This window comes from Cinclus cinclus, chromosome 29 (genome assembly GCF_963662255.1).
Source record: "Cinclus cinclus chromosome 29, bCinCin1.1, whole genome shotgun sequence".
In the NCBI taxonomy this organism is placed as follows: Eukaryota; Metazoa; Chordata; class Aves; order Passeriformes; family Cinclidae; genus Cinclus; species Cinclus cinclus.
In genome coordinates, this window is record NC_085074.1 from 530254 (window position 1) to 556271 (window position 26018).

The following is a 26018-nucleotide window of genomic DNA, read 5'->3' on the forward strand; positions in this document are numbered from 1 at the left end:
TTACTTTGCTCTACTTTGTGCTGTATCTTTAGAAAGAAATGGTGGGCTCAGAAAACAGTGATGCATTTCTTTATTGTTTTTTCTTACAGAAACTTCAATACTGAAAAAAAGAGAAGGCAAAAGTTCCTTGGCTTTTTTGTGCAATAGCAATATTAGGTGTTTATTTCTCCTGCTTGTGGGACTGACAGCACTCTCTGCCCTTACACTGTAAATGGGAGCTTCAGGAATGTTAATTTTATCAAATCTTGTTAAAAAGCTGTTGATTCCTATCAAATTTTTGTGTGTGAAAGATAACCTATAACATCAAGTGTTCATTTTATGGCATGTAATGCTGCCATGGCTTGTAGAAAGTTACCTCTTTGCTCATTACTACTGTGCAATCCATAGCAACAGAAGCAAAAACCGTTTGTTACAAAAATCGTGTCTTCTAAAAAACGTTGGAAAAGAATGATCCTTATGAGCTTCAGTAAGTAGAGAGACTAATTCGCTCATTCAGCAGTAAAATGGTTCAGCCACCATTAGTGCTCTGTTTAAACATGCATGATTTCTCAGAGTAATTCTCCAGTATCAGGAGGAAGGTGCAGTGCTGGCAGGCACGGATTGCCTGTGCAGGGTGGCAGAGGGAAGGAGGGACTGTGTGTTTGCTCCTGCCATATCCTGTTTGCTCTCTGGCCTTGTACTTGACTGCCTCTGTGGGGGACGTGGCAGAGCAGGGCTCCTTCCAGTTCTGCACACCAGGGCAGAGAAGTGTTTGCTGTTCTGACATACAGAACGTGTGTAGTGTTTGCTGTTGAAATACATAAATGGGGCTTTGCAAGGAGCTGTGTTTACTTCTGTGTGGAGGAGTGATTTCTTCCTGGTGCCTGGCTTTAGCACAGGGCTTTGTGACCAGGAATTCTGTTCCTTCTTTGTGCTAAACCATGAGTTGTGGTCCTCATTTAGCTTATGATTGGCATGACAGCCTCTGGTGTGTTCTCCTCTTTCATCCCTTGCCAGTACAATTATTCCACTGAGCCCCTAAACAGGATCAGTTCAGTTGCTGGAGAATCTCTGTAGCACCATATCAGCATGTGGTAACCATAAACTGCCTCTTACTTGGTAAAAATTTGAAAATAAATATTTTAGCTAAATATTTTTTCATCTTCAGTAATAACCCACAGTTGTTTGAACTACCTACTAAGGATCTGGAAATAGGTGTGAAATTACCATGTTTTCCTTTACTGTCTGCTGAAGTACATGGTACCAGTGTATTGATGACAAAATTCCGTGCTGCAGGCCAGGGAGGAAAAGGCTGGGACAGGAGCGGGGCAGGTTGAGCTCCAAGGGGAGCAGCGCTGCTGTCTGTGCCTGCCCGCAAGGTGCGTGTTCCTGTCCCTCACCTTCCAGGGCTCAGTGGGAGATCAGCACTCTCCTCCCTGCTGGAAACCAGGGCCTCAGCTTAGCCTTCGTCCAGCTTCGCCAGTGACAGGTAGATAAAGCCCCGAGAGCAGCAGGGGAGAACTCTGCCCGGCAAGCTCCAGCCCCGGGGTACCTGCCTCTGCTCGTCCTGGTGTGTCCCAGCTGTGGAACACAGCCGGGAGGGGGCTGTGTGCTTCTCATGTTCCTGACATCCCGTGCCCTTCTTGCTTCTCTGTGTCCGGCCAGGTCCTGGCAGCAAGTGCAAAATACGCCCCGTCTCAGTTCTTTTGTGTATCCTGACGCTGTGGATTGTTTTTCTGTGCTTTTAAAGGAAATATTTATCTATTGACTTTTTAGTGTAATATAAAGTTGAATGAATGGTATTTTTCTTAAGGCGTTGTGTTTTGTAGCCTTAGGCTTTTAATAAGTTTCCAAGCAGGGTTTGGTGGGGGTGGCTGCAGACAGCCAGCATCACTGAGCTCTCCAGCTGCACGGATGTCACGCCTTGGTCAGTTATGTCTGTCCCAGTTTGCTTTGCAGATTCATCTTAATGGTTCTTTCTCTTGCTTCTGAATGGCTGCTGTTATACAAGAGCCAGAGTAAGAAACCAGAGGCCAGGCCGCGTGGACTGGGAAGGATGCAGCCCCCGTGTCGCGGGGCTCCGGGGGCCTAACGGGGCCGCTCGTCCTCTGCCCTAGCCCGGAGCAGCCTTGGGCCCTCACCCCGTGATCTCCAGGCGCTGAGTTGCTGCGGAAAGGCGTGGGGATGATCCCGTGGGAGCTGCTCCTGCCTGGTGTCAGTGGGAATTACCGGGGGGAGCATTTCGCCTCCGCTCTCCGGGGTTGGGAATTACCGGGAAGGGTCTGGGAACAGGGCTCCCCCGGCCCGAGTCTGGGGCTGGGAATCACCGAGGGCTCAGGGAACGGGCCCATCCCCGTACCCCGGGCGTGTTTCCGCCGCCCGCTGCCCGTCCCCCTCTGTCCGCCCGGCCCCGCGGCGGACGCGGCCCCGGCAGCGGCTGCCACGTCCCGGCCCGGGCGGGCGGGGCGGTGGCGGCGCGGCCAATGGCGGGTGCGGCCCGGGGCGGGGCGGGCCGGGGCCTGCGCCGGGCCTGGCGCGAGGGGTGCGGCCCCGGTGCCAGAGACAGCGCGGCTGTGGAGCGGAACGCACCATGTGCGGTGAGCACCGGGCCGGGGGCACGGCGGGGCCCGGGCCGGCCCCGAGCCGGCGGGAGGAGCCGCCCGGCCGGGCGCTGTGAGGTCGCGGCGCAGCCCCGGCTGGGCGGGGACGGAGGGCGAGAGGCGGCCCGGCCCCGTTATCCCGAGTAACGCGCGGAGGCGGCTCGCGCCGTGTTAGCGACTGAGAGGGCGAATTGTCGCCAGACTGCCGGGGATGTGGCGGCAGAGAACAAAGGGCCGGTGCTCCAGGCTGTGCCGGCGGGGTTGGCTCGGCGCTGCCAGGGACAGACACCCTGCCCAGGCCCGGGGGAATCCCGCTGTGGCTCCCGCTGGCACGGGAGCCCCGGTGCGCGTCAGGGACGGGTGGGACGGGGCGCTCCCGGGCCGTGGCTCCGATCCTGTCGCGGTCACCACTCCCACTCCGGGTGCCAGCAGTGTTGGTGTTTTTTAGCCGTTGCAGCTCCCGGTGATTTGTTTGCCGCAGATCGGTCCTGGTTCGCTCTGGTGGGCTGGGCATAGAGGGGCCGTGGGTCCGGCCTGGCTCGGCTGTGCCGGGAACGTGCCCCAAGCCCGGGATGAGCTCGGGCCGGGGCTGGTTCTGGTTCTACTCTCGCCGCCGTGCCTTGCGCTCCGCTTCCTGTGGCAATAGAACCACCCTGCCTCATCCTTTCGCGCAGTAATGTAATTTATCCTTTCTCTTCCTATCCCGTCGTCTTCATGTTTTTCCATGGAAATGTATACAACAGCGATCTGTTGGATTTTCCTATCTTCTTTCCACACTACCTTATTTTTTTCCCTTCCTGTATTTTTGTGTGCAAAATTATGCTCTCAGAGAGACTGTGGGTTTTACACTTAATGTGTAAGTTGCCATTTCTTTCATTGTTTCTGTGGGATGGAACTGGTATTGCCTTCAAGATGTCAAGTTGTGGAGTGCTCTGGGGAATCAGTTAAAGGCTCATACCTCAGCTTACATTTAGCACTATCTTAATTTGTGTTGAAAGAACAAAGCGGAGCAAAGCTAAGAATAGAAAGGATAATTATTATTATAAATAGCTTGCTGCAAGAACAGGGATGTTTTTGGTGCCTCGAGCTTGCCTTATTTGAGGTCTGGCCTTTGAAATATGCAATGTTAACATTCTGGTCTTTGTCTTTTCTGCCGTGATAAACCCTGAAAACACTGGGCAGTTCCTCAGTTATGTTCAGGATTTAACGTGTTTCCCCCCTTTTTGATACAAATGAAGTTTTTCTTGGATACTGAAACATTTTATGGAAAGAGTGAGAAAAGCTCTGGGGGGTTATTGTCTCTCTGTGTTGCTCTGGGAGTTGGGAATGTATCCTGGAGTGAGAGCGGCTTGTCTCTCCTCACCGAAGGAAACCAGGAGGGTTGCTGGTTTGTCTGGAGCAGAGGACCCTGATTTCCCAGGCTGTGGCAGCTGCAGGGCCAGGTTTGAGCCCTCAGACAACATTTGTAATGAAATTGTGGGTGGGGATGGATAAACATGGCTTTAACCTGGTGGGTGTCCATCCATATTCAGAGTTTAATCCAATTCACACAAAACGGTAGTTGTTGAGATGAGTTTTAAAAGAAAAAAATGTGACAGTGCTGCTATTGTTACCTGAATTCTCAGCCTGTCACACTGAAGGAAGAGCTTCAGCAGCTTCCAGCCTGGAATTGTCTACACAATGTTTTCAGCCTGATGTTCAGGTTTGTGACCTTACAGAGTCCCGTGTTCCGATGGGCTTGTGCTGCTGGACAGGCAAAGGAAAGGAGCCTCAAAGTCCAGTGCCTTGGTGCCTGCTATGGATACTGTTTAGATGTGCTGGGGCTTTGTTTCTAATAATGTTAGTGAGAATAGGGTTTGTCTAGGTTGTGTGTTAGACACTTGCAGTTTGACCCCCTGGCCAGCTATGAGGTGGGTGTGCTTTGGTTCGAATGCACCAAACCAGTTCAATGAAATAGCTCAGGAAACAGGTTTGTCAAGGTAGCCAGGCTCCACAGACCATTCTGTAAAACAATAAGTCTGTTCTATGGCATGACTGGTTTTAACGACAAAAAAAGGACTGTAGAATTCAGGTCTTGGATTGTAGAATTCAGGTCTTGCTTTACTAGTGGTTACTGAAGATAAAAATGGGCTTAGGAAGGACTGGAGTTTCTAGTTCTGGGGTTGCATGTGCATCAGTGGGGACAATGCAGCCCTTGCACATCTGTTCCCCTTGGCTGTACCTGGTGTCTGCCTTGGAGTGGAGCATGGAGAAGTGGCTGTGGCCTAGAGGGAGTCCCTGGAATTGCTGCTCTGGTTATTTATTTTTAGCTGGAGAGGAAGATGTGTGTGTGAGCAGCGAGAGAAGTGTCCAGTGGATCCTCACGGAGTGGATGTTGTTCTGTTTTGCTTTTTTTCCCAGCCTGGGGGTGATGAATTGAGTGTCACCTGTCCCCTGGGCAGCTCCCAGACATGACAGTGGCAGCGAGCTTGGGCCTGACCTTGTGGTCCTCAAACTGGGCAGGGAAAGGGATGTTTTGGGATGCAGGGACTGGCACCTCCCTGAACTGCAGGACAGCAGCAACAGGAGCTCCTCCAGTGGGGCTGAGCAGTAATTCTGGGATAAAGGATTCCTTGGAGTCCTTGGCAGGTGAATGTACTGATAACAAAGTCTATGGAAATGAGTTTACAGTAATAGGAAAAGGAATTTGGAAGTAAACCCAGCCTGAAGGCTTATCTACTTTTGTAGGAAAAGGATTACAAAAAGCAATTCCTTCATGTGTCTTGAGACATTTATAATTTACCTGGAAAGGTGATTTATTTAGTTTGCCTGTGAACGTGCCATGAAATTAAGGAATCTGAGCTCCAAAAAAGTTCACGGGGAAAATGAAGTTCTCAGAAAAAATATTGTGACTGACAGCTTTAGAAATAAATAATGTCCATTTGTTGAAAATGCTATTCTGTTAAAATTATCAGCCCTTTATAGGGAATTCTTTACGTAGCTGATACTAAATTAAGAAGGCCAAGGATTTATGCTTGAATATTAAAAATCAGGTCTGTGAGGAGTTGAGTGTCAGAAGCAGCTGAATGCCTGTTCTGATGGTTCCCCAGGTAAGGTGTTTAAGGCAAACCTGCAAGAAAGGAAATGTTTCATATTCTAGATTATATTGTTCAAGGTATTTCACTTGAGAGAATAAGAGAACTTATTACTATGGGTCTTGGCGTGATTCAAAAGTTGTCTTAGAAGCTGACATGCTTTGAATTGGTCTTTCCAGTCCATAAATGCAAAGTCCTGTGTCAGGTTAGTAGATGAAATGTTTCATTATGCTGTGAAGTGTCACTGCTGTTCTAATCCTGAATTGCATTGGTGTTGAGTGCTGAGGTCTGTCAGTGTGTTCCAGACAGGGGTGTTGTGTTTTCTGAGGCTGCCAGGTGGGAATTCCTGCAGTGTCCTTGCTGCTCTCCTCTTGCAGCTGGGAATTCACAATTATCCATGCTGGACGAGAAGGAAGTTCCCAGGGTTGATTTTTTGTGTCACGTGTATTTCACCTCGAACAATGCCAGCTCAGGGCTCCTCAAGGCAGAGTGATTAAATGTCATGATAGGTCCTGGTTTTCTGGAGTGCTTCCTGGTGCAGGCTGTTTCTGCAGTGTTACAGAGTTTCATATGCATATATGACGTTGTTGCTGGAAGCATTGTGTGGAAGGGAATCTAAAAGTGCATTGAAACCAAAACTTTTTTGGAGACCCTGAAACTCCTGGTGGGCTGGTTTGGGGAACGTTCTGCTCAAGGTTTTTATATTTTCAGCACCTGGCGTCAAGGCTGATCGTGCACCATGTGGGATCCTGATGGAACTCTTTGGATTTGCCTGGGGGAAGTGGGGGAAATTTTGCCTTGGAGAAATGGGGGATGGAATTCCATCCCAACCAGCACTTCCATTGAGTGATTCCAAAGAACTGTGACTCCAAAGATGGAGAAATTGTCACTTCTGAAGGGGCTCCTGGCAAAGCTCTGTGCACTGGATGATTTCTTGTGTATCGAGCTGGGTTAATTGGTTTCAATATCAGCTCAGGGAGGGAGAGAGAAGGCTTGAACAGGGCACTGTGGCTTGGAGGAAAATGTGTCCCTGGTGTGCGATAAAGGCCTGTTCTGGGCTGAACTGGGACGTGGAATTGGGAGCTCTACTTAAAATTAAAAGTGCTTACAGGGTGCGATTGCTCAGGTATTCCTGGGTGATCTGTTTTCCACATGGAGATTCAAACTTTCCCCAGCTGTGAAGTATTACATCATTGCAGGATGTTTGTAAAGGGGAAATGAAACACATTTGTAAATATTTCCAATAAATGAAGTTTGCTTACACGTAGTTCATCATGATAAGTATCACAAATGGGTGATAAGCCGTCAAATATTGAACTTTAGCCTGCACAGTAGTAAGTAATGCATTTAGGAAGACTTGTGTTCTTTGACAGGAGCCTTGTTGTCTCAGTTTTTACTTTAATGATACGTCATTTGTGCATATTCTATTTTTATTTCATTTTTTCCTGTTTTCTCCAAGGTTGGTTTTAAAGGTCCCTGTCTTAATTGCCTTCTCATTTGTAAAATGTGTTGCTCACAGATGAGTTCTTAGAATTTGATTTTCCCAGTGTCATCTCCATTATCATTGTACCTATTTTCCTCTCAGGATGTAAAAGCTGAACTGAATTAAAACTGAATCTCCCAGGGTCTGTTTTTTGGAAAAGCATGTCCATATTTCGCAGCTTTGTTTGCATTTGGATTTTTTTCTGGTTTCCTTAGTTTTTGTAGTCTCTGTTTTCTGAGAAGCACTGAATTCCTTGGGTTGGTTTTTTTGGGAGGTTTTTTGTTTTTTTTTTTCTTTTGTTTTTGTTTTTGTGGCATTCTCTTAGTCTTGGATTCAGGCTTTTTTTCCACAGGCCTCATGAATAATCTTAATATACTTGTGCTGTAATTAATAGCTGTTTCCAGTGCCTGAGACAAATGCCAAGTTGACTTCTTTCTGGATGGGTGTTTGGAGTTTGTTTGCAGTACAGGTAGGGATAAACACTCTGGTTTTCCCTCTCCTCCCAGCTGGGCCCCTCCTCCCTGTGGGGAGGCCATTGCCACTCTGTGCCCTTTTTGTTGTGCACTGCCAGCATTTGGGAGGAGCAGTCAGGGTTTGGGGTTTTTTTTTGGTTCAGGTGTGACTGAACTTGCTGAAATCTGTGGAGAAAACAACATCTCAAGTCACTGTGTGTTTTGGGTTCAGATTTAATGAAGGTGTCCAAAGTCAGCCCTTCTGGAGGGAGCAAGTTCTTGAGTCAGAATAAGCTGCAGTCCTTGTGCCAGAAGCCATCCCATGGTCATGGAGCATTCCCTGACACCCTTTATCCCTGCCATCCCACGGTTCTGGAAATTCCCCCACACTCCTCATCCCTGCCATCCCATAGAAGCAACCATTCGTCTTCCTTTGCAACCTACAGGAAAAAGAGCTCCATTGTTTGGGAGTCTTAGTTTGCATGAGTGAAATGATTTTTTGCTTAGTCTGTGGGAGGAACTTGGAAGAAGCTGTTGGAGGAAGAACTCCTTTCTCTGATGGTTCTTCAGCTCCATGTTAGGGAACCTTGACTTGCTCACCTGCAGGGATGAGTTTCCTGCACTCTGTGTTATCTCCTGGCAGCTCATCCTGTTGCATAGGTCCACCTTACAGGGAAATCCCTTCTCCTGTCCTGCTGGATTGCTTTCAGTGTTTTTGGGCAGTTTTGATCTCTTGACTGTCACTGATGTCTCTGCTGAGCTTTGGTTGGGGCTGGGAGTGCAGTGGGAGCTTCCCGCAGGCACTGAGGCTGCTGCAGTGGGAGCCTGGTGTTCACATAGAGCTTCCTCAGATGTGATTTTAGTGTGAGATGATTCTTTTTTCCCCACACAGGTATCTTTGCTTACCTGAACTATCATGTGCCCCGAACGAGGCGGGAGATCCTGGAGACCCTCATCAAGGGCCTGCAGCGCCTGGAGTACCGGGGCTATGACTCTGCAGGTACCTCTCTGAGCTCTTGGGAATTTGGGCTTGAACTGATGGTTTTCCTGTGACTGTGTATGCTTTCTACCACCTTCTGCTTCTGAACACAGACTGCATGTGCCTGTGGTCAGGTTTGAACTAACTTCAATATACAAATTTCTATAAGCATTCTTGATTTTTTTTTTTTCTAAGGTTTTTAAAAATACTGACAAGGTGACAGAAGGAAAACTTAGTTCCAATCTAAGGGGTTTCTTGCTTTTATGTGGCAGGCCAGCTTTTGGAGAAAGGGCTCAGGAAGAGTCAAAAAGGGCAGAATTTGTTTACATAAAATACTGTAATGACTTTTGCACTTGACTCTTTCTCCATGTTCCACGGTGGGGTTTAGGTGTTGGACTGGACGGTGGAAATGACAAAGACTGGGAAGCCAATGCTTGCAAAATTCACATTATCAAACAGACGGGGAAAGTGAAGGCTCTGGATGAAGAGGTTCACAGTAGGTATCTCCCTTTCCTCCTCTCAGCTAATTTGTGTTTTGAATATGACCTGTTTTACCCACAAACACGAATTTCCAAGTAACTTGTCTGTAAATGCTCAGGGATGAGCTGTGAAGATGATCCCTGTGATCCTGTGGTTGCTGGTGTGAAGTTACAGAGAAATCCTGATTTTTTCCAAGACAAATTAGTTGCATCCTACTAAAGTAAAATAGACCTGAAATACATTGTGGAAAACAGACTCCATAAAGAAAAACTCCAAAACAACCAAAAAATTCCTTGAAACGGGGTTAGAGGAATTAGCAGAAGATAATTATTAAGACCTAGAGCTTGGGCAGGAGTGATGCTGTAGGAACCTCCCCAGCTGGGTTTTAAATGTTCCCATGCAAGGCTTGTCCCAGCTGGAGCTGTCCCTGCTGTGGGGCTGGGCTCTGCAGTGGCTCCAGGAGGGCACTGGTCTGTGTCACTGTGACACTGATGGCACTGAGGGCTTCTGCATCTCTTTCTGTTCCCTTTATTTAAACCCTAATTCATTAAATCTGAGCTCAATGCAAAGATGCACTAAGTTGTTGGGAGTTTAATACAGGCTGTCTGAGGGCAGGGAGCAGTCAGGATCTCAACTTCACATTCAGAAGCTGCTGTGTTGGTGTAATTCAAGTGTTTTTAACCCATTCTTGTGTTCACCTGAGCTGTAGAGTGCTGCGTTTCCCAAAGAGAGGTGGTCAGTCTAATCTTAGTGTGGAGCCAGAAAGCCCAGATGAGTTGGGGTGTGTGATACAGAAATAGGAGATGGACAGAGGGTTCCTGAAGGGAGGTTTGCCTGCTCAAGAAGCAGGATACACAGTTTTCAAGAGATTGTGGAAACACTTGTGGAGTAAGAGGATTATTTTTTTCCAAAGAAATATTCATGCTTGTGGTAGACTTTGGAGAGGCAGGGGTTAGGGATGCATGAATAACCATGGTGGTGTGCAGGCTCAGCCAAGGATGACAGGATGGCAAGGAGCACCTTGACAGCTCTGTGATTCTGTGTCCTGTGGGATTTGCTGGCCCTGTCAGCATTGCTGTTCTGTAGTCTGGTGAGACTCCCAGCCTGACCTGGAGTATGGACAATCCCTCAGGACTAAAACTTTCTGCTGCAGAGCAACAGGACATGGACCTGGACATCGAGTTTGATGTTCACCTGGGGATCGCCCACACGCGCTGGGCTACGCACGGTGAGCCCAAGCCTGTCAACAGCCACCCTCAGCGCTCGGACAAGAACAATGGTCAGTGCCTTCCTTAGCACTTCCTCAGCTCGCCCAGCTCCTGAAGCCTCAGGGAGCACTCCTGTCCCCTCTGTGTCCTGGGAGGGGAAGCTAAATGCAGGCACTGGGCTCGTTCAGGCTGTGGTAATGAGCCCAGCCGCAGTGAAGCTGCAGGGCTTGGGCTCGGCTTCCAGCCATGGGGAATGCTGCCTGCAGTGAGGAATCCCAGGAGGGCTGGACTGGGTGTGTGAGCACAGAACAAGGAGGAGAAGACAGAAGGAAATGGGATGGTGAGAATTTCCGTGGCTGTTCTTTGTAATGGAATTTCGTAAACTTTTTTCCCCTGAATCCCCACTGTAGGGAAGGGGGTTGGTGTGCTTAAGGCTGTCACAATGTGGGCTGTGCTGGCTGTGGCTGCCCAGGGGACAGCAGTGCTCAGCTGGAAGCATCAGCATGGAGTTCATTGCTCCCAGCAGGATGGGAGCTGCCAAGTGCTCAGGTGCCTCCAGAGGCTTTGCAGGGTCTGGGTAGCCCTGGTGCCACCCAGGTCACTCTTATCCCTCCCACCCCCTGCCATGCCAGGGGAGGCAGAGCAGGGAGTGGTAGCAGGAGGTGAAACGTGCTTTATTCTGCCAAGGGCCTGTCCCATAGTGACATGAATGGGTTCTGCTGCCAGGCTGGGGCTGGCATGGGGCTGAGCAGGGCCTTTCCTCTGTCCCCAGAGTTCATCGTCATTCACAATGGCATCATCACCAACTACAAGGACCTGCAGAAATTCCTGGTGAGTGAACCCCAGGGGGTGAGACCCTCCCTCCTTTCCTACTCCCCTTTGCTCTCACTCCCTTCCCAGCTCACTCCCCCTCTGAGTGTATTCTCACTCTCATTTCCCATTTACATCCACCACTCGCCCCGTTCCTTCACTCACATTGCTCCACTCACTCCTCACTCATCTCTGACAGTGATTTCCCCACTCACATTACCTCTTGCCTCCATTCATGCTCCCCACTCATATTTTTGCACTCCCACCTGTATTTGCACTCCCACTCCTTCCCTTGCATTCACAGACTCTCCCATTGTGTGAGTGCATTCTCACATTTACATCCCCTATTCCTACCTCACTCCCAGCATTCCCCCACTCATATTCTGACATTCACACTCACCACCCTCCTCACACCCCACAACTCCCACTCCCTCCTCAGCCCCCACTCATTCTCCCACTGAGACTTTCCCACTCAAATCCCTCCATGTGTCCCTCCCACCCTGACTCCTCCTCACATTCTCACACTCCTCCATTCACCTCACACTCCCACTCACTGCCCTCTCCTCCCCTCCTTGTATTCCTGCAATTTAAAAGGCAGGAGGGGTGGAAAGAAGGTGTGAGAAGAGAAGAAAAAGAAGGAAAAAGGAAAGGCAGGGAGGTAAAAGGAAGAGGAAAAACAGAGCGAAGCATAGGAAAAAAGGAGAAAGTGTAAGAACATACATACCCTTCAGCATGGAAGGGTAGAAGGAAAGGAAAGAGGGAGAGGCGGGAAAGAAAAGGAAGAGCAGGAAAAAGGGAAGGAAGAAGAAAGATGAGGGAGGAAGGCAGGAGCAAGGAGAAGGAAAAGCATGAGAAAAAGAGGGAAGAAAAAGTTAAAGGCAAGGTGAAGGAAAGGCAGGAGTAAAACCAAAGAAAGGAAAGGTGGGAAGGAGGGCAAAGCAAGGTGGAAGGGGAGGCAGAGGGCTGGTTACCCACATGGCCTGTCCCTGCAGGAGAGCAAGGGCTACGACTTCGAGTCGGAGACGGACACGGAAAGCATTGTCAAGCTGGTCAAGTACATGTATGACAACCGCGACAGCGACGACATCAGCTTCTCCACGCTGGTGGAGAGGGTCATCCAGCAGCTGGTAATGCTGGGGGCTTGGAGGGATGGGCACGATGGGACAGGCAGTCCACCCCAAAATAGCCCCTGCAGCACCAGCCATGCCACTGCTGCAGGATGCTCACATGTTAAGGCATGGCTTTGTCTCCCCTGCTGGGACTGTTCATCTCAGGTGTTAGGTTTTCTTGAACACTATTCATCTGGGAAATGTCTCAGTCCTTGGACATGGCAGCACTTGGAGGCTGCCAGCCCCTGGCTGGGGTGGTGGGAACAGGGAGGGAGCCTGCTTGGGAGAGTCTGTGCTGCTTCCAGTCCTTCCCAAAGCTCCATCTGGGATTGCTGCTGACCCCTGGTGTGAGCTGCTCTGCCTCCACCGCCTGGTTGTGTGCGGGAGCAGAATCCACCACAGTTCATCTCTCACCCCACAGCATCTGCTTCAGCTGGGTTTTCACTGGTTTACCTGCCAGGAGCTGTTGTAGCATCAGGCCAAGAACTCGTGTTGCTGGCAGGTTGTGGCACCTCACCTGAACAAACACCCTCAAGTTTTGGTACTTCTTTTAGCACATCTTTGCCTCTGTAGGCCCCCTCACTGCACCCTGAGCTAAATCAGAAGCCACTCGGATAACCAAGGGAGTCTGAGTGTCTCCAGGGGTTCAGGAGAATCATTCAGTGGTTGAGGATGTGCTGCCAGGCTCAGGGGAGGAACGTCCTTCCAGGATGCAGGCTGGAGCTACAGGTGGTTCTGGAAACATCTCTTTGGTGTCTTTTCTGTGTTCACAGAAACATGGGAGCAGTTTCTGTGCTGGGAGCACTGAAAGAGTGCCTGGGCCTCAGCTGAAGAGTTAAACAGTTTGTTTCTCTTGTTGCAGGAAGGTGCTTTTGCCCTTGTGTTCAAGAGTGTTCATTACCCTGGGCAGGCAGTTGGTACCAGGTGAGTGTTGTTGTGGGAAGGAACATTCTTGCACCCTGTCACTTGTTTTTGTGCCCTCAAGTCAGAAGACTGAGTAGAGGTTGTTCTCATCACCCTGTATATGCTGGGGAGAGGGTGGTTGTTGTTTTTAATTTCCTTTCTCTTGTTTTCCATCTGTCATAGCAGAAAGTTCCCAGAAACATTTTGGAAATTTCTTAGTGACCAGCTGTACCACACCTGGTCTGGAACAGCTTTGTTTTGGAATCCTCTGCTTATGATTTGAAAGGAGGTGATTTTACCTTTTCCTTTGTGCTTGCCCTTGTGGCAGCACTTGGACAAGTCCTCCACTTGGCCTGGAATTTGGGCCAACCTCGTGTACAGGTTTCCTATCTCACTTTTAAACACAATCATCACCTGGGGTAGTCTCAGTGGGGTTGAACTTGAGCACCATACCTTTTTGTAGGAATGTGCAGTGTGGAACAGTCCCTGGTTCAGGTGTGCAGTGACTCAGGAGAAGTTTGTCTAACCTTGGTGCAGGTTCCTCACACGTTCTTTATCCCAATTCTTTCAGTGTTTGCAGCAGCAGCAGCTGCTCTGGGAGGCTCTGGCTGTGCCCTGGTGTAGCTGAGCTGCTGCTGGGGGGCAGGACTCGTGGGTAGGGGGTATCCCCTGGAGCTGAGGCTGTCCTGTGTCCCTGTCCCTGCAGGCGAGGCAGCCCCCTGCTCATCGGTGTGCGCAGCGAGCACAAGCTCTCCACCGACCATATCCCCATCCTGTACCGCACAGGTGAGTGAGGAGCACCTCCCCTGGGGCTCCAGGGCCTGGCCACACCCAGCTGTGTGCTCTGAAACACAGCTGGAAATTGGAAATGAAACCATTGTGAGAGACGCTCTTTTAAAAGCAGGTTTTTAACCATGTGTTCTACCTACTGTATACCCTCAACCTGTCCTCTAGTGTTGTAATCAAAGCTTTAATATCCAGTTATTGCCAGGAAAATACATGTTAGTGTAGTAGAATAAAATATAATCATAGAATGGCTGGGGATGGAAGGGGCCTTAAAGCCCATCTTGTTCCAACCCCCCTGCTGTGGGCAGGGACACCTTCCACTGCCCCAGGATGCTCCAAGCCCTGTCCATGGACACTGCCAGGGGTGTTGGAATAGTTCAGTATAATAAATTAAACAGTACACTTGAACTGCAGTCTCTGTTCTGCGTGTGGCATGTTGGCATTTGTGAGTCTAGTGTTTTTCAAGAGCAAAGATGAGAGGGCTTGGCACTGTCACAGACCTTGCCTGTCCCTTGGCTCTGTCACAGACCTCGCCCCTGCCACCACACATCATTTGTAGGAGCTGTTACCCTTCATGGGATAATGTTCATGTTCTCTGTCCATCCTGCTCTCACATGTGTTCTACCACCAAAGACACCCTTGAAGATGAAAAGTGACTAAGGATTACTCTGTAATTCACTGTTGTCAGAGGGGTCTGAGCCTGTTCAGTCCCTGGGACGTGGACTTGTGTTCTGAGCAGTGCAGCGATCCAAGGAATTGTTGCCCTGTCCTGCTGCTTCCTAACAGTAGCTGCTGATCCCCTGCTGCAAGAACCAGTCCCAGAAGCTTTGCCTTTTGATTGGATGATTAGCAGTAATATGAATGAATTTATGTAACACTATTTTTTTACTGATTATCTCAAGTTTGGTTTGTTTTTTTTTCCAATTGTACTTCCAGCTGTACCATCTATGGATCATTCTTTTGATGGAATATCCATAAAAATGGAGGAAGGTGCCTACCAGAGAAAAGCTAACACTTGAAATTTCAGACAAATCCTCCAGTTCCTTAGAAAAGGAATCATAAATGGGGCCAAGATGCATTGTGTTTTTAATATGTGGTTATTGCTTTCCGTGTAGTGAAGTGAAACTCATGGGTGAATCAAAATTCCTTCTTGATCAGAAACACCACGAGCAACACACAGGAAAATCTACCCATCCCATTTCAAATACTGGGACATAATACACAGCATATGTGCAAAAACTGATGACAGTGCAAGTTGTACTGAGTGTTCCTGCAGCTCTGGCTACAGAAGGAAACATTGTTTCCTTAAAAACAACAATTACCTTGAAAATAAACCCCTAAAGCAGGAGGTTGCTGCTAATCCTAATGCAAACGCTGCCCAAAATTCCTTCTGGAGTTTGGGTTGTCAGAGCTGTTGTCCTCCTGACCATGGTGTGAGTCTGAGCTGCAGCTTCTGGTGGCAGCTCTGAGGTTGGCCTGAGGCTGGGACTTCCTTCCCCTCTTCATTTATCAGGGGAACCATCTGTTACTCACTTGAAGTGCTTCAAAAGCCAAGCCATCACATGATGGGATGAGCCAAGCTCACATCTGAAGCAGGAGAGCCCTTTTCTGTGAGGAGGAGGATCTGGTTGAACCTGTAGAATCTGTAATGATCTGCAGAATCTGTAATGCAGGAAAGCAGTGCAACATAATAAAGCCAATGCAGGGAAATGCTCTATTTTGAGAAACCAAATTTGCATGTTCTGATCAGGTCTGGGCGCTTCTATGGGGGAGTGGCCACTAACAGCTCTGCTCTGTCCCTTCTCAACACCAAATCAGTCTGTTCTGTCTCAACTCCACCACAAAGGCATTGTTTTCCTCATTGACTGACCTGATAACTGAACTGGAAGGCTCTAAATCACTGGCTGAGTGATTTCTCACTGAGTATCAGCATGAAAGCAGTATTTTTCCTTTACATTTTCATCTGCAGAAGTGGAAGTCAGAACACCACGAGCTCTACTTGCATCACTGAATCAGATCAGTGTCTAGTAGGTGAAATAACATCAAGATTATGGAATAAATACAGAATGGAGTAATTTCAGTGTTACTGTTCTTCAGCAATAGTCCCATTTTGGGAGGTAATCTGATTAATCCACCCCCACCCTCCCCACACCGTGCACAATGACTGGCAAATAATTTTGCTGGAGGCTGGTGCTGAGCAGTAGGTGTTGGGTGCCTCATCTGCATCCCTGATGAGCTCCACCACTAAGAAGCACTTTGGAGGAGGATGAGACAGTATTGGGAATTACCAGAGTACTCCAGACAAGATCCTTGGTGAAACGCTGAACTTCTAGGAGAGATTTTCCCAAAGCTGACTCTCAGTCCTGTGTCTTTGAGCACCCCTGGATACCTCCCTGGCAACAGCGCAGGTCTGCTTTTTTGATGAGAATGAGGTGATTGTGTTTGGTAGTGCAGGAACAAGGCCGAGCTCTTAATCCTGGATTTCCTGAGCTGTGTCTGAACAGTGAGCTCAGTCAGAAAGAAATAGGTTTGGGAGCAGGGAGCAGGGTGGGCACACAGGTGGCAGCTCTGAAAGAATTCCCCCAGTGCTGAGAGCAGCAGACGAAGAAAGAGCAATGCTGCACCATTTCTGAGGGCTCAGGAGATTCCTACCAGGAAGGAACACGGAAGAAACTTAAAATGATCAGCAAGGCAGGTTTAATGGGGAAGTTTGGGAATATATAGCTGCTCATAAAGCACCTTGAATTCTTTGCCAGTGGAGCCACACAAAACTTTAATTTGGATTTTTTCCTGATGTTTTCCTCTGAACTTCAAACTGCACTGATAATACACCTGTAAATTTCTTAAAAAGCAATAAAACTCTTGCAAGCCAACTGAGGATGGGCACAGCAGCACAAGTGCTGCTTTTCTGTTCGCTGTGCCCACCTGCAGGCAGAAAAATAGTGCTTCATGTTGGTACTGTGCCTTGGGGCCTCTGCTAGGTGTCACCTGTGCCCAGGTGTGTCACCTGGGCACCCCTGACCCTCCTGTCTCCTAGGGAAAGACAAGAAGGGGAGCTGCAACCTGTCCCGAGTGGACAGCACCACCTGCCTCTTCCCCGTGGAGGAGAAAGCTGTGGAATATTACTTTGCTTCTGATGCCAGGTAGGGTTGTCCAGCACCTCTGGTGTATGTAGAAATATCCTGTTTGAGGCTCTCTTGAACAGGAGGTGGGGAGGCTCTGGTTTCTTTGTGAAAAAAGTAAATTGTGTGCATGTGGCCATTACTTTACAAATATTAACCAAAACAGAGTTGCTGTTAAAGTAATGAACACTGGCCTTGGAATAGAGTGTTGCCATTCTTCAGGCTCATCTGTTGGTAAGATTTCCCAGTGTTAGGGAACCTGAGAGAGTACTGACCTAAATTAGCAGGACAGATGCTAATTATGAGGAGAATTGTGTTCATTCTCCAGGGATCTCTGCACACATGCAATTCCTTCATCATCAAAGGTGGTATATTGTAATCCTAAAGGAGTGAGGAGAGACCAGCAGCCTTAGCAGAGTTTTTGGGATTCTGTGGCTCAAGAGAAATGAGTGCTTGCTCCAGGAATTTAAAATACGGCTGTGGTTGACTTCTGCAGCTCTTTGCATCAGGGTATTTTGGAGTCTCTCAGGATACCCCGATGTGTTCTGGTTTTAGAGCTTTTCAGTGACACTCCAGGGAGTATTGCTGAGCTGAACTCAGGGTTGCTTTAACAGGGGACAAAGCTGTCCCTGGTCTTACAGATGGGCAAAGTGAGGGACAGGGAGGGACAGTGGCTTATCCCTGGGAAAACCAGGAAAGGAACCTGTTCCTGTGTTTGAGCAGCCTGTACCCAGGGCAAATCCCTGCCCTCATAGCTCCAGACAGATCCCAGTGCTGCACATGCTGCTCTGTCTGAGCAGTTCAGAGTTTTTCCTTAGAGCAGGCCCTGAAATCAGTGATGAGCCGAGTGGAAAAAATCCAGTTCCGCTGGCAGGTGTGCTTGACAGGAATGGCCCAATTGTAAAAGAGGAGGAAATTCTCAACTCCAGATCTGGGTGTGGGGTGATGGGGAGGGCTGTGCTCCTCAGAGCAGGATGTGATATCCCCTGTGTCCCCACAGTGCTGTCATCGAGCACACCAACCGCGTGATCTTCCTGGAGGACGATGACGTGGCGGCCGTGGTGGACGGGCGTCTGTCCATCCACCGCGTCAAGCGCACGGCCGGCGACCACCCGGGCCGGGCTGTGCAGACCCTGCAGATGGAGCTGCAGCAGATCATGAAGGGTGGGTGAGAGCTGCTGGTGAGCACCTGGGGGATGTCTCAGGGTGGGAGTCACCTGCTGCCATCCCTGCCCCAGTGGTGACAGGCTCTGCTCGCTCCAGCTGGAGCATCTCCAAGGACAGAGGTGCCACAGCTTGGCCTGCTGCAGTGTCACCCTCATAGGGAAACAAGTCCTTACAAGCCATGTGTTGTGATGAGTCAGCTGGGCCTTCATTTTCTTTGTGCAGAAAAAACAATTCTTTATTCACGTAAGTCATTTTACACAGTTTCTACAGACCTTGTGTGCACACCAATTGGCCAGTAGTCTTCTTTCTACCTCATTCATTAGTCAAAAGGTGATTTTGTGTGTAGGAGCTAAGGTCCAGGTGCTTACATTTTCCCTTTGTGGGTTCTCATGGAACAGATCTGATATTTATGCAGGTGCTACTTGTTTTTCTCCTTCAGAATAGGTTGTTGTGATAAAGAACTCTCATTCCCAAGACTGCTTTGCCTGAGAACTTGTAAGCTGCACTTAGAAGTGACAGGCTAGCTTTGGCAATCTAGCAGAGCAAGACCTGATTTCATAAGGCCTTTCTTTTATAACATCTTTTACCTGTCTGCAGCATAGTGGAGCTTTCTCTCTAGTCATTGACACCTTACTGAGAAGAATTGTGGGACTGAGGGATTTGCCTCCTGCTTGGAGCTGTCTGGTTTTACTGAGACTGAACCTGCACAAACTTGCCAGTCTGTCTCTGCCCTTCATTGACACCTTCCAGAAACTTATATCATGCTCTCATCATGAGCTGATGTTGTGGCAGAAAAAGTAGTATCAGTTTAATAATCTTTGGCTGGTCCAAGATTTTCCCTACAAACACAGGAAAAATGGCAATTCCCAGGAGGTAATTTAAATTTTAAATTACCAGGTGGTAAAGTGTTCTAATTTGTTTTCTATCTTTCTTCATAGGTAACTTCAGCTCATTCATGCAGAAGGAAATATTTGAACAGCCAGAATCTGTTGTTAATACAATGAGAGGAAGGGTCAACTTTGATGACTACACTGGTAATTGAGCTTAGGCCCCCCTCACTCCTGACAGCTCAATATCCAGCAGTTACTCAGGGTGGCTACAGGGGAGGAAGTGGGAGATGGAAACCTTGCTAGTATGAGATGAAGTGTGTGTCAGAGCCTCCAGAATTCCACGTGCTGGTGGCAAGGTCCCATTTTATGGTGGTTTTTGGCACAGTGGGTGGTGACGATGGTAACACACTGTTAGCACCAGTGATCTTGGGAAACTCTCCTACCTGGCCACCCTGATCTTGCTCTCTGATCTTGCTCACAGTGAACCTGGGTGGGCTGAAGGATCACATCAAGGAGATCCAGAGGTGTCGGCGTTTGATCCTCATCGCCTGTGGCACAAGTTACCATGCAGGAGTGGCAGTGAGTGCTGGGCTCTGGAGCCTGGGCTGGGCTCAGTGCCAGAATCAGAGAGTGAGGTGGGCTGCAGGGACCTTAAAGCCCATCCAGTGCCACCCCTGCCATGAGCAGGGACACTTTTCACTGTCCCAGGCTGCTCCAAGCCCCAGTGTCCAACCTGGCCTTGGACACTGCCAGAGATCCAGTGACAGCCACAGCTGCTCTGGATACCCTGTGCCATGGGCCTCCCCCCTTCTCAGGGAAGAGTTTTTTCCTAATAATCTCATTCAAGTCTACCCTTTCTCAGTTTAAAGCCATTCCCTTTTGTCCTGCTACTCTATCCCTTGTCCCAAATCCCTCTTCAGCTCTCTTGGAGCCCCTTCAGGCACTGGCAGAGGCTCTGAGGTCTCCCTGGAGAGTGCATGGAGTGTGCCAAGCAGATTAAGGATTGCTTTGAGGCTAGGGATAGATTCTTAACCTTAGTCAGGTTAAGAGTAAGGAAGTGCACAGGTGAATGGAGGACGACCCTTGTGAAAGCTGCAAACACCAGACTCAGTTCACAGCAACAGCAGGAGGAAATAAAAGCTGATGAAGTTGAACTTGGGGAAGTGGTTCCTGTGACTTCCATGGCTGTGGAAGACTTTGGAAAGCAAAAGCTGCTCTGTTAAAAAAGGCAGCTGGCAGGGGAGGGACAGTGCTGGAACAGAATGCAAATGGGCTGCCGGGAGCCAGGTGGGGTCCAGGCTTGGCCTGGATGCAGGGGGTGGTTTGAGTTTTTCAGGCTGCAGTCTGATGCACACACAGGACACCCAGCATTGCATAATTTATATGGAGGGTTATATAATAAGTGAGCCTTACTAAAGAGAATTTTCTCTCCATTTGGGGGAGGAGTTGGCCTCACAGGCTGGTGGTGGTGCCAGGGAAAGCAAGGTTGCTTCTCACAGGGCTTGTTGGTGACTTGAGTGTGGGCAATACTAATAATTAATGTATAATCCAACACTGATTTTCACACTCGGTTTTAACTAATATTTTTCAGTGTGGCAGCTAGAAAGCTTTTTTTGTGCAAACCCCTGTTTTTATAACCATGATGTAATACCTGACTTGCTGCTCCTCCTTGTGCCAGACCCGCCAGGTGCTGGAAGAGCTGACTGAGTTACCTGTCATGGTGGAGCTGGCCAGTGACTTCCTGGACAGGAACACCCCTGTGTTCAGGGACGACGTCTGCTTCTTCCTCAGCCAGTCAGGTATGGGCTTCCCTCCCACCTCTCACTCCCGCTGCCCAAAACTGAGGGAGGAGGCAGCAGGGCCCAGGTTGGTGCCTGCCTGTGGGACTATGTGTGATGTGAGTGAGGGAGCACACTCAGGTTCCAGGGCTGGCAGCACCAGGGAGGTTCTGCTCCCTCCCTCTGCAGCTGCTGCAGGGCTCCTGTGGCTGACAGGTGTAACAGGAGTTTTGTTTCCTTGCTCTGCATCAATCAACAAACTGCAGAGTGCTGCTGAGCTCGGGAGGAAGGCAGCTTCACTGTTCTCTGGAAGAGTTTGAGTTCTCTAGTTAAAGCACCACCATATGGTGGATTGAAGCCATAGAAGAAATTAAACTTTTTGACATGAATAACAAAAAATCCAACTAACTTGGATTGGAGTGGGAGATAAAAGGCACACTGAGGCATAAAATAATTTATATGAGGTACTTCATATTTTCAAGGACAACTGCAATATAAAGCTACCTCTTTTTCCCCTCTTAGTTGCATTTCAGGTTTTCATGACTGATCTTTAGCTGTGACACTAAAACCAGTCAGTACTTTGCCTCCACAGGTTAAGACACCCTTTTGGGAGCAATTTTTTTCTTCTCTGTAGTGACTTTTTTTCTTCTCAGCACCAAGTGTCTCAGAATATCCTCTCTGTGAGGGGCTAAGGGTCAAGTTCTCCCTGGGGTTTTTGTGTCTCTTACAGCCAGTCCTGTCCCAGTCTAACAGGGAACACTCCTGAGGGCACGCAAGGGGTTCCATCTTTCCCTGAAGTGTTGGATGTGACAAACTAACAAAGATTTTCCTGGAACCTGAGATTGCTCATCAACCCAAAGTAAACACTGAGCTCTAATAACTTGCTCCCCCCACTCATAAATCTGTTTTTAGAGTAGGTTCCCACCCTGCACACCTGGCTTTGAGTGGAGCACTGTGCAGATCAGGTTTGGGCACTAAGGAGAAAGGCACTGACTTCACCTGGGGGGTTTTGTCCTTTCCTGTCACCTTGCACATGCAGGAGTGCTCAGAGCTCTGTCCTTTCAGGACTAAAACAAACTGGTGGCACGAACTGCACGGCACAGCAGCGTCCATTCACAGCCCATCTCTGAAGCTCAGCCCATGAGCAGCTCAAGACATCCCTGAAATGTGTTTCCCCCACTACCTCCCTGCCCAGATGAATTTTTATTAACCAGGAAAACAGATGAAGTTGATTTTTGTTAAAGGGACAACCCTTGAACTGCCTTTTTTCAAACTGTAGCAGAACATTGGCTTTTCCTTGAACCAAAGGCTGCAGCTAGGTTTTGTGTTTTCTGGGTGTCACTGCCCTGTGGTTAGGGTTCAGACTCAGTGAACTGGGGCTGAAGTGTCTGCTGTCACCTCTGTGGCATGCAGGGAGCACAAACAACAGGGCTCTGGTTCGGGAGTTTGTGCATTTCCCACCTGTAGTGGCAGTGGCACTGAGCACCCATCCCTGTGTTCCCCTGTGCATCCCTGTGTTCCCTGTGCATCCCTGTGCTCCCCTGTGCTCCCCTGTGCATCCCTGTGCATCCCTGTGCTCCCCTGTGCATCCCTGTGTTCCCTGTGCATCCCTGTGCTCCCCTGTGCATCCCTGTGTTCCCCTGTGCATCCCTGTGTTCCCCTGTGCATCCCTGTGTTCCCCTGTGCATCCCTGTGTTCCCCTGTGCATCCCTGTGCTCCCCTGTGCATCCCTGTGTTCCCTGTGCATCCCTGTGTTCCCTGTGCATCCCTGTGCTCCCCTGTGCATCCCTGTGCTCCCCTGTGCATCCCTGTGTTCCCTGTGCATCCCTGTGCTCCCCTGTGCATCCCTGTGTTCCCCTGTGCATCCCTGTGTTCCCCTGTGCATCCCTGTGTTCCCTGTGCATCCCTGTGCTCCCCTGTGCATCCCTGTGTTCCCTGTGCATCCCTGTGCTCCCCTGTGCATCCCTGTGCTCCCCTGTGCATCCCTGTGTTCCCTGTGCATCCCTGTGCATCCCTGTGCATCCCTGTGCATCCCTGTGTTCCCTGTGCATCCCTGTGTTCCCTGTGCATCCCTGTGCTCCCCTGTGCATCCCTGTGTTCCCCTGTGCATCCCTGTGCTCCCCTGTGCATCCCTGTGCTCCCCTGTGCATCCCTGTGCTCCCCTGTGCATCCCTGTGTTCCCCTGTGCATCCCTGTGTTCCCTGTGCATCCCTGTGCTCCCCTGTGCATCCCTGTGTTCCCTGTGCATCCCTGTGCTCCCTGTGCATCCCTGTGCTCCCCTGTGCATCCCTGTGTTCCCTGTGCATCCCTGTGTTCCCTGTGCTCCCCTGTGCATCCCTGTGCTCCCCTGTGCATCCCTGTGTTCCCTGTGCATCCCTGTGCTCCCCTGTGCATGCCTGTGCTCCCCTGTGCATCCCTGTGCTCCCTGTGCATCCCTGTGTTCCCTGTGCATCCCTGTGTTCCCTGTGCATCCCTGTGCTCCCCTGTGCATCCCTGTGCATCCCTGTGCATCCCTGTGCATCCCTGTGCATCCCTGTGCATCCCTGTGTTCCCTGTGCATCCCTGTGTTCCCTGTGCATTCCTGTGCTCCAGGGGAGACAGCAGACACTCTGATGTGCCTTCGGTACTGCAAGGAGAGGGGAGCCCTGACCGTGGGCATCACCAACACCGTGGGCAGCTCCATCTCCCGTGAGACCGACTGTGGTGTGCACATCAACGCCGGCCCTGAGATCGGCGTGGCCAGCACCAAGGTAGGCACAGCCCCACACCCCTGCTAGGTTTTATGGGCTGTTCCTGCCTCTGCAACCCCTCCTGGAAGGCCTGGCTGTGATAGGGCCCCCTGCTCACCTGCTGCTGCTGGCTGTGCAGCTACAGACCAGCAGCACCCTGCATGTTTTCTGTCCTGGAGCTTGCAGAGGGCTTTCGTCTGGGGTCCCTAATAAAAATTAAATAATTGAAGGAAACTGCATTAAACATTGAAAATGAACGTGTCTCAGAGGGAATGATTCCCTGAGAGGCCAGAATTCTCTTTGCCATTGTTTGTCTTGAGGTGCAGGCTCAGTTTAAACCAAGGTTAGAGATGAAAAAGGAAATTAATAGACAAGATAATGGAAACTTTGTCTGCATGTAACTCCCTCACTGGCTCTGCTTTACCAAAGAAAAGGGGATATTAAAACTATACTTTTAACAAATAGGGGAATGGTCTTTTACAGAAACCTATTATTTGTGTCCAGGTAACAGGATTATTCTGGCAGTGTGAGATACAGTATAAAATAACTTACTTTGCTGCCTTTCATTTTGGTGAAGTGCTTCTGCATGGTGAAATCTGCTTTGGTTTAGTTATATTTAGAGGTGATATGATGTCAATCTGTTACATAAATTCAGCCAAAAACCACATTTACGTTTAATAGTTCATTGGGGAATTTGATCATGGAAAATTCATGAGTCTCTTACAAGAAACTCTTGAACGAGCTGTTTGTCCCTGTTGTTTTCACATGGCCTACAGTTACAGTTTGGAGATAAGTGGCATTTTTTCTCTGATGATGTGGGGCATTACCAAGGCTGTGCATATATGAAATAAAAACTTGAAAAGTTTCTGCCCTGAGGTTGCCCAGAACTTCATTTTGAGAATCTTCTTAACAGCCCAGGCATGTTAATGTGGCTGCTGGGTGCTGTGGACTTCTGCAGCTTCCAGCTGCATGAAGCAGAGCAGTAGATTCCACCGTAGACTCCTCCAGGCAGCATCACTGCAACTTTTCTGGTTTCCTTCAGAGCCATTTCAATCTCCTCCAGTGCAGCCTCATAGAAGTTTGTCTGGTCCTTGCTTAGGAAGGGACAAAAATACTCCACACCTTGGTCTTACCTCTGCATGACTTCAGTGCCAGGCTGGCCCCAAGCCCTTTTCATAATGTTTCTCTTGCAAGCACCTCAGAGGCCAAACTGCAGCTGCTGTTTCAGTGTCCCTCAGGTGTCCCTGTGACCAGACCTGCCCTGATATGAGCCCTCCTGTCACCTGCCTATGCAGGGATTGTCCCAAAGGCATGGACAGCTCTTGCGGACAGGGAAGGAGTTCAGGAGAGTCTGTTCTTAAAGAAGGCAGGTGGGAAATCACAGCTGCCTTTGTGTTCCCTGAGTGTGGTCCAAAAAAATCACAGCTGGTTGAGATTGGTTGTCACAGGCTTCTACCAAACATCTCCAGTCTGTCCCCTGCTCCTCTCCAGTCCTCTCAGGAGTCACTTGCAGTGAAGGAGGACATGGGCATGGTCACAAAATAGGGTTTAGCAGTCCCCAGGGAAGCTTAGAATAGGAAATCTTGGTTGTTGTGTCTGAATGTCCTGGAGTATGAGGAGACCATTGTGTACCCCCGTTGAGATGTGCCCAAGTGAGATTTGCCTCGTGAGCCCACGTTCATTTTCACTGCTCACTTGGAATCAAAGCTGCCACTTGGTGTCATGCTGAGAGCAAGGGCACAGCAGGGCTGAGGATTTCACCTGTTTGTGCAGCAGTGATGTTTCTCTTGTGCCCCACACCAGGCCTACACCAGCCAATTCGTGTCCCTCGTGATGTTTGCCCTGATGATGTGTGACGACAGGATCTCCATGCAGGAGCGGCGCAAGGAGATCATGCGGGGTCTGAAGGGACTGCCAGGTGGGACCCCAGGCTGGGGGGACACAGCAGGGCTGGGGGAGCTCAGCAGGGGAATCCTGGGCTGGGAGAGCCCAGCAGGGCTGGACTCTGGACTGGAGGGGCCCAGCAGGGCTGGGGGAGCTCAGCAGGGCTGGACTTGCAGGGAGGGGCTGGGGGTTGCTGTCACCATTCCTTGTAGCCACATTCTCTCAGGTGTCTCCAGGCCACCAAACTGGAGCAGGAAAACTGAGCCCAGGGATTTTACAGGTCACTGCTGGCTGTGTGAGTGAGGGGTGCAGTGTGAGGTGCACACATGAACACACTCAGTCTGGGTTCTTCCCCTTCCCTCTAGATTTGATTAAAGAAGTGCTGAGCATGGATGATGAGATCCAGAAGTTGGCCACAGAGCTGTACCATCAGAAGTCTGTCCTCATCATGGGACGTGGCTACCACTATGCCACATGTCTGGAGGGAGCTTTGGTAAGATTTCTTTATTTAAAGATGGTTCAGACACAGCCACAGACTTCAGACCTGAGCAATATCTGGCTCCAGGTGCAGCTGTAAGTGCAGCCATGGCTCTGGTGTTTTGGCCAGCACTGAGTTAAATGGAAGGCCCTGGCACAGTTTGCCCA

At 49.5% G+C, this 26018-nt stretch overlaps 1 protein-coding gene across 4 annotated transcripts in view; it reads left to right on the forward strand.

Moving 5' to 3' along the window:
• The first annotated feature begins 2533 nt into the window (after nt 1-2533).
• Nucleotides 2534-26018, forward strand: part of GFPT1 (glutamine--fructose-6-phosphate transaminase 1) — a 32820-nt gene continuing 9335 nt past the window's right edge. For 2 of the 4 annotated variants that reach the window (XM_062510730.1, XM_062510728.1), the window contains exons 1-16: nt 2552-2576; nt 8481-8588; nt 8956-9063; nt 10201-10326; nt 11028-11086; nt 12058-12192; nt 13037-13098; nt 13784-13863; nt 16901-17006; nt 17986-18149; nt 19091-19186; nt 19464-19561; nt 20661-20781; nt 23353-23510; nt 25293-25407; nt 25739-25866. In XM_062510730.1, coding sequence (XP_062366714.1) covers nt 2570-2576; nt 8481-8588; nt 8956-9063; nt 10201-10326; nt 11028-11086; nt 12058-12192; nt 13037-13098; nt 13784-13863; nt 16901-17006; nt 17986-18149; nt 19091-19186; nt 19464-19561; nt 20661-20781; nt 23353-23510; nt 25293-25407; nt 25739-25866 — 1671 coding nt within the window. In that variant the 5' untranslated portion in view covers nt 2552-2569. Of the gene's footprint in view, nt 2577-8480; nt 8589-8955; nt 9064-10200; nt 10327-11027; nt 11087-12057; nt 12193-13036; nt 13099-13783; nt 13864-14799; nt 14854-16371; nt 16411-16900; nt 17007-17985; nt 18150-19090; nt 19187-19463; nt 19562-20660; nt 20782-23352; nt 23511-25292; nt 25408-25738; nt 25867-26018 lie in introns of all 4 variants that reach the window. The other 2 variants (XM_062510731.1, XM_062510729.1) reach the window with 2 other exon arrangements.